The 11,998-nt window shown below is 32.6% G+C and overlaps 1 protein-coding gene across 1 annotated transcript; it reads right to left on the bottom strand.

The window, feature by feature from the left end:
• Positions 1 to 4,492: 4,492 nt before the first annotated feature.
• Positions 4,493 to 11,985, bottom strand: Nsun5 (Nop2/Sun-like domain containing protein 5). Its single transcript, XM_023174483.2, has 5 exons — positions 11,584 to 11,985; positions 11,254 to 11,521; positions 6,118 to 6,383; positions 5,774 to 6,062; positions 4,493 to 5,716 (listed from the first exon to the last, which is right to left on the bottom strand). Exons 1-5 carry the CDS (start codon positions 11,704 to 11,706, stop codon positions 4,587 to 4,589), a joined length of 2,076 nt encoding a protein of 691 aa, XP_023030251.2. The 5' UTR covers positions 11,707 to 11,985; the 3' UTR covers positions 4,493 to 4,586.
• Positions 11,986 to 11,998: the final 13 nt, after the last annotated feature.

The raw sequence follows: 11,998 nt of genomic DNA, 5'->3' as shown, positions 1-11,998 counted from the left end.
TCCCAAAGTTTAATTAAAATAAATATAGTTTAAAAAGACTAAAAAGCACGCTATATATAGCATACGAAAATAAAAAATGAAAAATAAATATAGTTTAAAAAACTAAAAACACGCTTTTGAAAAACATCGATCTAAAAAATTAGAAATATTTTTTTAATAAGCTCAAAACAATAAAGAAGAAAAAATACTAGTATTATTGTGAAAAAAGCGACGAGCGTTTGATATACAAAAAATATGGCACATAGCGCCTACGCTTTTTTCACAATAATACTTGTATTTTTCGTTCGTTATTGTTTTAAGCTTATAGGAAAACAATTATTTTTAACTTTTTAGTTCGATGTTCTTTAAAAACGTGTTTTTTAGTTTTTCAAACTTAATTTATTTAAATCAAGCGATGAAGAGCGATAAAATCGTTATGATGCTATTTGTTAACTTTATTAAATTCCTGAAAACTTCCGAAAAATAAGTATTCTATAGGGCTCCGATACGTAGTATTTAATAATGTGAATAGGATCTTTTCTACGCATGTCATCTGTGAGTATATCTTTATATAAACGTATGCGACTTAATAATGAAGTGATTTATTATTTTATACATAAAAATCATTGTGAAATAAAAAAGGCTTTTCCAATGCTCGTCGTGGTATTTGTGAGGGAATCATATTGTATAGAAAACTTCGTATACTTAGTTGACTGTTGTAAATTTTCAGCTTGTTTTTGTTCTACACATTCAGCAGACTGTTTTGGTTTTTGTTCATAATTCACATGTACGTTTACAGCAATAATTTTTAATCAATAACTGGTACACCTTAAAATTACCTTTATTAATTTTGCTGCATTGAAATCATACACTACGCCGAACATATGAAGAAAATATAAGTTTTTAACTCGTTATTAGAAAAACAATGGAATATTGTGCGGGCATAAAGGGTCGCGTGATTTGTTAGCGAGCTGATAAATACTAATGCAGGGCCGTCTTCACTTTTTCAAACACCTTTTGAATACGACAGGCCGTTTTTCACATATTTTTCTTGTTTGTTTTTTTTTACTAATTTGAGTAGGTATTCTACAGAAGTGTACGGTGTTCTCAAAGATTGTTAGTAGGTGTCGTCCAAATTAAAAATGGCCTATTATAAAGAAAAGTTATTTCATATCATATATAATATATAGAAAAACCTCTCCTTTATATTTCACAAAAATCTAAAAGAATATATTGGCGAACCAGAAAACAGGGGTCTGGTTGTTAGTTTAGACAAAAAATATCTTTATTTTTCAACTTTTGGAAATAATTTTACTTTCTTGCATGGTGTACTATATTGAATGTTACTTCGCCATTAGTTTCTCCATTAGTATATACAAAAATTGAAAACCATAAAAAATTGAAAAGAAACACTATCAATTTTTTTTAAAAGATCATTCGCAAATGTTTCTTTCAGATCAAATAGCAAAGTGAAGTCCAACTGAAATAACTACATGCTCTAAGATACAGTGCGGATATAAATATATAGTCTTCTAACTTTTGAACAGGACGAGATATGAAGGTCGGACAAGATATCAAGGTCGAACGAAAGTCTTGTAAAAAGTATCATTCGCAGTACTTTATGATAAAAAAGATAATAGTGTTGCATCAATCATCGCCAAGACGGCGCTACCAACTTTTTTTCTCAAATATATTGTGATAACTTGTTTGATAGCTATTCCAATTTTCTCTCTATACAAAAGTTTTTCATTTTTGAAAATCTCATGAGCCGTTCCTGAGTGATTAGCATTTTTATATTCGTTTTGAAAATTAGCAAGCAAATGATCAAAACCATAACTTCAAGAAAAAAAGTGTTCAAAACTCACCCCATTTTATTCCAATAAATGTTTTACCATTTACTTCCTCACAATAATGTAGTCTGTTCACAAATATATTTCTTACATTATAAAATGTTCCTAGAGGTATTTCAGTTGCATGTACTTTTTTTCTATCCACAAGTTCTTAATGAGTTGCGATTGTGTATTGTATACTTTAGATGTAACGTATATCCTCAAAAACATCTTTATGCGTGATCCACAGAGGGTTCTTCTAAGAGACCATGTCTGTTCATCTACAGGTTGTATAATTGATGAATCCAAATCAGTTTTCAACCGATATTATGTTACAGCAAGATAAGGTATTTCTTCATTATGACAAGCTGGTTCGAAAGTGGCTAGAATACCATTATCCAAACTAGTGAATAGGCATTTTGGTCCCTTAGAATGGCCAATTAGATCACCTGATATGACGCCCTTAGATTTTTTGTGAGGATTCATGAAAGCTAAAGTGTATACGTTACAAGTATTTTCCAGAGCTGTTGGATAGAATAAGAGATGCTCTCATCAAAAACAAGCTTCATTATTGTCAGAAAATGAATGTGAAAGTGTCGAACATCTGGTTAGGGCTAAATAAGCGCTTTATTAACTCAAATACCTGTACCAAATTTCAACCAAATCAGTTTCAGAACACATTAATATTTTATAACTACCCTGTATCTCAGATATGAAGCAATTGCGGACATTTTCATAAGATTCTTTTTAAGCGACCTAACGAAGTTTTTTACCGTAGTTAGGCAACATTCTGTATAGTCATATTCAGGTAATTATTGATCTCCAAAGGATCCCAAGCGAATAATTAGGCTCTCCTCAAGGATATCAGAAAATTGTTGCAATGAAGAAAAGGTACTTGATGAAACGCCTCTTTTCTGTGAAAATTCGTAGAATTTGAAGACTAGCCTGTACCTAGCTTGTACAATAATTTTTTAATGCAGTGTATTGGATGATTCACCTACTTTACTAATTGATTAACTGTTTATTCCTGAGCAGATTGGAAATTATCTTTGAAAACACCAAACTAAAGCGCTAAAGGTTCAGAAGCTAGTGTTTTCGAGAAAGACGAATAATTTATGTTTCATGGTTGATTGCCCCAATTACATTGTATTTTCCAATCCATTTCTGTTTATACCAATACATTATCCACCAATATCTGATTCTTTCTATATATTTTTTTTTCACTTCAAATCATCTACTCACATTTTTTATAGAAATGTATCATAAGACCTTCCTCAACTGCTGACTTTATTATTATAATCTCGATCCGCCTTTTCGCACATATATCATAATAACATCTTATTCCGCCTCTGCATAACAATGTCAGAAGGCGTTAACCACCCTTCACCATTATAGACGCAGAGATTTGTTTGACCTCAATAACCACTTTGAAAATTCGTTTATGATTGCAATTCATTTTTTGTCCGCCGCACTCCCCTTCATTAGACGCGACATATTCTAAAGTATGAAAATTAATATACGGTCACGGAATATCAGAATCAAGACCGAAATAAGTGGGACAAACAGCAAAATTATACGGTACATTGTTTCAGAGTTAAATTTATAATGGCGTTACAAGTTTCCAAATATGTCACAGAATTTCCTTTGGAGGGTACATTGGTATTACCTTGAAAAAGAAGTGAATACGTGTTTTGGTCTTTCAAGCCGGATGTAACCATTTCGGAGCAATGGTAGTCTATTTTGTTTTATATGTTCATTTAAAGTCCAATTTTCTCAAACTTGCTTAAAATATTGTCATGTCTGACAATATTTTAAGTTTCTGAATATTACTGGAGTTTCTGTCAAAAAATGAGGCTCTGTTGTGTGCATAGTGTCTAGAAATAATACACGTTCGTCCAAACATAAAGAGCGTAAATAAAGAATAAACATAAAAAAACATGTCCTGCATTGTCAGCTCGAATCCTAAATTTAATCATGAAGTTCGACTTTTTTGCGCTCAAAATAAGCAGCTTAATACCTGTGGGTTGGCCACCTATCGGGCGCGTCTCCAGGTAGCAGATAGGGGAACGGCCAGGGGACTGGTTGCCCCGTCCAGGAAGCCAATGGACAGAAATGCTCACCTCAATCTATGGCGGTGGCTGGAGGTGAACAGAAATGTCCACCCCAATCTACCACGTGGAATGAGGCTGGACATGGCAGATCACCTCGTGATCTGCCATGCCATCAGCGATCGTTGTAATTTTAGAGTTTAAAGTGTGTTAAAATTTTTAGTATTGTATGAATTCCTTATACAGATCTTCTCTATTTTCGCCTTGTGAATGGTCGTTCAAAATAACCGATATAGAGCTGACAAGAAGTTGAATCAATTATTTTTTCATCCAATATTATGTAAATGATTTGTAGTACCATGTAAAAACAAGTAGAAAAAGGTATTTCCAAGTTAATGAAAAAAGTTGTTTGGGTTTTGACTTAGTTTGTATTCGTAAGAAACATGTACTTGACACTCTGAAAAAAGGATGAAATTTCTTCTCCTTTTTTGTTTAATGCCATGGAGAAGAAGAAAGACAAAAATAGTTTTCTCAAAACTACTGCATTTCGTAAAAGAACATTTATTACTCATATACTATGCGAAATGCTTCCTAAAAAGAAATAACCACTCACTTAATTTTATAAATATAAATAAATTCTTATTTTCCTCATTTATTTTTATTCAACAAATAAAAAAATGAATAACACCTTTTCAGAGAATCTAAACATTGTATATTAATATTATTTATGTTAAGTAGAATCACACTCATGTTTCTTTTTCTTCTTACATTCCGACTCTGCTGTTGCTGAATCTTCTGAAATTTCATGAACTCTATTTTTTCCTCTCTTCTTTTTCGTTTTGGATTTAGATGGTTGTGGCGAGGCCTCAGAAGTAGTTCCATTTGCTTCTACAGAGGCTAATTCACAACTAATCCTTTTTTCATAATTTCCATTTTGAATGACCTCCATTTCCATATGTTTCGTATGTTTCTGTTTGTGTTTTTTCTTTTTCTGCCTCACCTCCATTTTTTCAACTTCAGAAATAGATTCCATTTTGTCTACAGCATTTAATTCAAAACCATCATCTATTTTTTGATTTTCGGGTTCATTAATTTCTGATTCCTCGCTTTTTTTATGTTTTTTCTTATGTTTCTTCTTCAACTTCTTTTCTGCTCCCTCATCTACAGAAACATCTGGTTTCTTTTGCTTTTCACTTATCACATCAATGTCTTGACTATGATTGTAGTCAACAACTTCATTATCATGTTGGCCATTATGTGACCTTTCCTCTTTATTTCCCTCCTTCTGTTTCTTCTTCTTTTTTCGTGGCTCTTCGACATTCATTTCTTCCACTTTAGGAACTGCTTTTTCTTCTGAATATTCACCGTTTCCTTCAAGGAATTCATTATTTCCATCATTCAGCATGGCATCTTCTAGTTTTCTCTTTTTGTCCTGTCTTTTTTCTCTTGCTTGTATATGTTTCTTGAAATTGAATATTCTTGTATTGAAAAATTGGTTTTCTTCTCCTTCTTTCAATCTCTCGAAGACTGCAACGAAAAAACCGTTTGTGAGATCTTCATTTGGTTTGGCATACAAACAATATTTTCCTATTTCACCATATTCAGATGAACCAAAGTTATGCCAACTATCTCCCACAAATTGTTTTGCAGGAACCAATTTGAAATTGTAGTTGGTTTCTAAAACCTGGCGAACGACATCTTCATTTTCTTCCGGATTCACAGAGCAAGTTGAATAGACAACCCTCTTGGCATCTGGGAACTTCGTTAGAGCACTTCTGAGAATTTTTATTTGAAATCCGGTCAACTTTTCTAGTCGAAGCTGCCCTTTTTTTACTTGAGTTTCCAAGCGATCGATCATACCTGAAAAAAATCAATATAATGTAAATCTGTATTTTCAGGTGGCTGGCTCAATTCTACCTGAACCTGAACAGCTGGGATCCACCAATATATACTCCACTCCTGGAAGTTCTTCAGCAGTACACGTTAAAACGTCTCTATTGAATGACTGTATGCATGTAGCTTTAGAAGATTCAATAATTTTATTAAGAATCTCAAACCGCCTAGGATCTCTCTCAACAGCATAAACAGTGCCTTCATTATTCAAAACAGCAGCTAAATGTGTGGTTTTCATTCCAGGTGCAGCACACATGTCTAGGACTTTACTACCAGGCGTCGGATTCAGAATATGAACTGGAAGACAACTAGCCTAAAATGTACACAAAATAAGTACATTATTCATTCTCACTTTTTATTGCACTAACCTTGTCTTGCAAAATGATAGATCCGTTTTTGTAAGCAGGGTGATTGTAAAATTGGGTTTTTGGTGGAAAAATGAGCAGGTTCGGAATGTGAATATCCACCAAAAATTCATCTTCATTTAGTGAACTTATTTTATTCAAGAATCCCTGGTAATCGGATTTGTCCAGAAATTTGGACATTATCCAACCCTCATCTCTGAATCCTTCCACTGCTTCATTGAGGGTCAATGCCAGTGAATTTACTCTGACATATCTTGGTTTCAGCTTGACTAGAACATAAAATATATTTGAAGAAAGTGCATAGGCAAACCCCTTTTATGTTTTAAATATTGCTACATCATAAATATACGAAACTTTTGCAGGCTTCTCTCTATATAGGGGTGTAAATAAGTATAATAATAAATTGAAGGGGTTATATTTTTAGGAGTGATTAATTTTTGGAAAAGAAAGTTTTTGAATTTCTACTACTCCATCTTGATACAAAAAAAAGGATGAGGGAATCTTCCAAAGAAAGGAAGGAAGTAATCGATTTGAAAATAAATAACTCTATACATGGATGTGTAGATCATGCAAAGAAGTAACTTTCAGACACAAACTGAAAGAAATTCCTCCTGAAACAGCTACTTTCATATAAACATTGAATTACAAGAAAGAAAAAAATTCTTTCAAAACAAATACTTCTATATGAACACTGAGTTATACAGAAGATTATTTTCTCAACTCAGTTTGTATTTCAAACATTTGTTGTGGAATAAAAATCAGATATCATTCACATGAGTTCTACTTTCAATGAATGGTAACAAATTGCACTTACATGGAACACTGTCACCCTCACTGGTATACATCGATGTTTCGCGTTAAGACACTTGCCCTAAGGCTCTTCAGTACCAAATTGGATAACATTACAGAAAATACACACAATTCATTCATGAATTACGATTTTTTAATGTCACAGAATAAGCTTGATCTGCTTATGTCATCGATGACATCGTAATGACATTCATTCACCTATTTGATTTAATCCCAGCCAAGAGGAATCTTATTTGAATTGAAGGGGTTATATTTTTAGGAGTGAATAATTTTTGGGAAAGAAAGTTTGTGGCTTTCTTTTTTTGTATCAAGATGGAGTAGTAGAAAGGCAAAAACTTTCTTTCCCAAAATTAATCACTCCTAAAAATATAACCCCTTCAATACAAATAAGATTCCTCTTGGCTGGGAATAAATCAAATAGGTGAATGAATGTCATTACGATGTCATCGATGACATAAGCAGATCAAGCTTATTCTGTGACATTAAAAAATCGTAATTCATGAATGAATCGTGTGTATTTTCTATGTTATCCAATTTGGTACTGAAGAGCCTTAGGGCAAGTGTCTTAAGGCGAAACATCGATGTATACCAGTGAGGGTGACAGTGTTCCATGTAAGTGGAATTTGTTACCATTCATTTAAAGTAGAACTCATGTGAATGATATCTGATTTTTATTCCACAACAAATGTTTGAAATACAAACTGAGTAGAGAAAAGAATCTTCTGTATAACTCAGTGTTCATATAGAAGTATTTGTTTTGAAAAATTTTTTTTCTTTCGTGTAATTCAATGTTTATATGGAAGTAGCTGTTTCAGGAGGAATTTTTTTCAGTTTGTGTCTGAAGGTTACTTCTTTGCATGATCTACACATCCATGTATAGAGTTATTTATTTTCAAATCGATTACTTCCTTCCTTTCTTTGGAAGACTCCCTCATCCTTTTTTTGTATCAAGATGGAGCAGTAGAAAGCCAAAAACTATTTCCCAAAAATATAATAATAAACTTCTTAGCCTCAAGGAAATGTCAATTAACGATAGTTGTGAATCACCCTGTATATAGACTAAATATCTATATAACTTACATATTTAAACATTTGTGTTTACTTTTATTATTTAAAAAAAAAGAAAAAATGGATAACCAATAGAATGGTTAATTCAATGGACATAAAAAATGGATTATATCAAGAACTAAAATTAAACATTGGTAATTTGTATTTATAAAAATAATAAAAAATTTACAAAAATAACATATTCAAATCAGAAATTAAGCCAAAATAGAATATTGTGAGCAGGAAATTGAAAAATTATCATTTATCCAAAAAAACTTATTGAAAAATATAAACAAATTAAGCAAAGAAAAACAAAAAAAATCAAACTTAAATTCAGTAAAGTCTATAAGGTTGAATTACCAAATAACAGACGAAAAATTATTATGTAATGAATTTGTGAAGAAAGTAATACAAATCATAAAATTATGAAACAACAAAAATTAATTGGCGCTCCGGGGCGACTTCATTGATTCCAGTGGCGCATTTGCTTTTTCAGCTGCAGGAAAACCCGGAAAAATCTGCAGCACCACATCATCTGAAGATCTGGATCTGCCAATGTGCTCTCTTTCATAAAACAAAATGTAGGGTGTCTCCAGAGGCTCCAATAAATTTAAGACATCACCAGAACACTTAGTGACACGCATATCATCAAACTTAAACCAGTCCATTTCGTCTTTGACAAATACGTAATAATGACCAGATTCAACGCCACAACCACAGTGAACAATGACTGCATGAAAATTATAATAGTGGTCTGCTAGATTGAAGTGTTCATGTATTTTGATCCTTCGTAACAGTTTGGTGCTTCCGTCAGAGGTTGAGTCATGTTTGAAAATTATCAGTGTTATTATTAGATTGACTGGTGTCTCAGCTATACTTGATTTCTTATAATAGTCAGTTAGTTTGGCGCATGTTTGGCAATATAGTTGATCATCACCCGTTACAAGTTCCACTTTCAGATGATTTAAACAATGAGGTTTGCATGGACTGGTTATCAGCCATATTAGGAAACACTAATTGAAGTTCAAGAAAATCACATAAGTTTTTGTTACCTCTTGAACATTTACTATAAAGTAAACAAGTGAGGATTTTTCCAACAAAATATTTACAAATACAAGACTAGACTGTACAGAATCATTCATTCCAGAACGGTTAAGAGTATTGATTCTGCTATTTTTTTTTTCTCACGAAGTGTATTCAACAAGGACCCCAAGAATTCGGAGCAATTCTCTTTTTGTCCTAACGAGTATCTAGTGGACTTCAAAGACTCCAGGAAATCGGTTGGTGGGAAAGATGATACATTCTCATGAAAATGCAACTGCATGAACAATTATTTGAGTTTGGTAAATAAGTAGGAAACATTCTCTTTCTTGTTCGTTAAAACATCGTTTTTGAAATTCTTCGTCATAAACAACACTCGTAAAATGCTATTCATGTAGCAAGTGTTTCCTAAATTATATAATTCAATTTCCTTCACAAGATTTTCAGAACAACTCTCTAGTGATTCGTAAGGAAGAACATGTTTCACAGAATCTGCATAAGAACCATTTCTCAAGCTACAATCAATCCTTCCAAGTGATGAAGGGTTTCACAGAGGGATCGATTCGGCTCTTGCTTCATGAAGCTCTTCCACTGAAAGATAACCAAAACCACAAGGGCTGCAGCTCATATTTGGGGAGCAAGAATGACCTAAGTCCATTGACCACACTGTTAACTAACTATAGAATTGTTGGTAAAATTTGGGTGAAAAAAATATCAACTATAATTTGATATACCAACTAATTAACTCAACTCCATTTATCTTGAGGAAAAACATTCCACTAAAGTTGTGATCACAATAAAACATGCTGCTGGATGAACGAGAAACATCTGCCACACTAACCTCCGTGATGTATCTTGCATAAATGTCTGTCGAATATAATTTAATATCCAGCGTGGTATTAGCCGGGGAAGTAGTTGTTTTCTGGCAAGCATTTACCAGAACCCATGGTGTTCATAATTGGGGGAGATGAATATTTTGAGATTTTATTTTGAAAATTAATTTTCTTATACGTATGTATCTCTCCTTGATACAGGCTTCAGACCCGATTATACACTACTCTTTGACAATACTGTCAGAATAAAGAACTCCTGAAACTTTCTTATACAGACAGTTGCTATCTGAACCCTGCTATAAAGAAAATAACAAAGAATACAATAAAAATTAGATTGCTATTAAAACCTACAAAACACTACAGAACAATAAATCATGTCATCCATGAAATATATGTTTTTTGAATACAATAAAATTTAGACTGTTAACATGACTTCAGAATTGACGTTCTGGAAATATTCGACAAAGCACAATTTGGAGACTTGGGTTGATCAAATCTGTTTGTTTTTTTTTATTGAAGTATTGAAATTTAGCTATCAAGACGTGTAAAATAAGGGTAAATTTAAAAAACTCCTGAAACTGAAAGGCAGAGAAAGATTTTGTTGAAGAACGTGATCCTCAATTCATAACAATTTCAACTAGGTAATTAATAAAGATTTGCACACTGTCATTTATAAGTCACTTTTTTCTCTGTAACAACAAAAGTAATGAAAGTATTGAGCCCTTATAATCAAAACAATATATTTTCTGCCAGAATGATTATTTGAAAGCTTAAAGGCACAATCACATGTAACACACATTTGCTAAACAATAGGATAAATGAATAGAATCAAGTAATGAAACAATGGGAGATTTTTTTATCACAAATCTTTATTAAATAATTCACAAACTACAAGTTATCTATGTTGATTTATTAAATCATAATGTAAATAAAAATTGTAAAAATTATGTTCAAAAGAAAAATAATGGAATGAATAGAAATTGAACTAATGTATACTTAATAATGCAAGAAAATGAAGAATAATACAAGTTTAATACTTCTTAGTGTTTTTTCTTTTCAGTTTTGTTCTTCTCTTCTAAAATTGGATTGCCATGTTCATCAAATTCTGGTTCATTATATGCAATATAAGAATATACAGCTATTATTATATTTACAGTTATCACAGCTAAAGAAACCGACCAAACAGTATTAGCAAAACCAGTTATGTGAAAATAATCTCTCAACAGGTGTTTAGTTCCAAAAAATGCAGCAAAAGGCAGTGTGAACATCAAGAAACTAAATACCAGCAGCTTCCCCAAAGCTTTGCCAGCCTGTTTAGTGTGTGGAGGCAACAATGGTGCGTCTTCACTCAGAACGTCACTTTCTTGGGCCATATTTCAGTCTGTAAAAATAAAAAACACATAATTACCTTGAGCGTCTACGATTTCTGATGAGTTAGTTTTATCATCACTCAGATGTGCCTTGAAAATTTGTTCATAGGCTCGGACAGTAGATTCCGGCTTACTCTGTCCGGGAAGTGTTTTCCTACCCCATATCAATTCTACAATAAGAATTTTAGCTAGCCAAATGTCCAAACGAGACTCCTTTGTTAAAAACTGTGACCTCTTCAATATTGTATCTAGTTCCTCAGTTTTTTGAAAAAGTGTTGCCACTAAAGCGTATAGGGCTTTGATATTCTAAAATGAATTCAAATCTGAACTTACAAGGGAACCAGTCAACCTAACCTCTAAGTACTCACAGGGTGTTTCTTTTGTTTTTCATAAACAAGCTGTTTGATACTCCCAAGACCTTCACTTACTTCTTTAGCTATAGTAGCTGCCACTTTATATAATCTGGGAACTTTCACTGAATGTTTAAACATAATTACCTTTTTTTAGATGATTATATGATTAACTTTTCCAATTTCCAGTAGTCCAACATAACTGTGACTAACCACAACCCAACCACATGACGTAGGTATGTTCGTTCATAAAAACCTGGAACCGAGCGTGCAGATTCAAATTTGATTTGATATCACATAATCATATAATCAACTCGGCGAAATATATTTAAGGAACACTCGATTCTATCTGAATGAGAATTTGACATTTGTGATATTATTTGTAATCACAAAACTTGTTACATATGATTGATGGAGTTTTTTCATCAACAGA

The sequence above is a fragment of the Leptinotarsa decemlineata genome, unplaced genomic scaffold (genome assembly GCF_025532065.1).
Source record: "Leptinotarsa decemlineata unplaced genomic scaffold, Ldec_3_MD MMD2_tig00001064_RagTag_RagTag, whole genome shotgun sequence".
Classification (NCBI taxonomy): Eukaryota; Metazoa; Arthropoda; class Insecta; order Coleoptera; family Chrysomelidae; genus Leptinotarsa; species Leptinotarsa decemlineata.
Note: the sequence above shows the minus strand (reverse complement) of the source record. Positions and strands in the feature narration are given on the sequence as shown.

What these genes read in the sequence shown, in the direction of transcription:
- Nsun5 (XM_023174483.2), bottom strand. Translation starts at nt 11,706, where the DNA reads ATGTTTAAACATTCAGTGAAAGTTCCCAGATTATATAAAGTGGCAGCT. An exon ending in AAAAACAAAAGAAACACCCT is followed by an intron (nt 11,522 to 11,583) that starts GTGAGTACTTAG and finishes AATTCATTTTAG; the next exon opens with AATATCAAAGCCCTATACGC. An exon ending in AGAAATCGTAGACGCTCAAG is followed by an intron (nt 6,384 to 11,253) that starts GTAATTATGTGT and finishes TTTATGTTCTAG; the next exon opens with TCAAGCTGAAACCAAGATAT.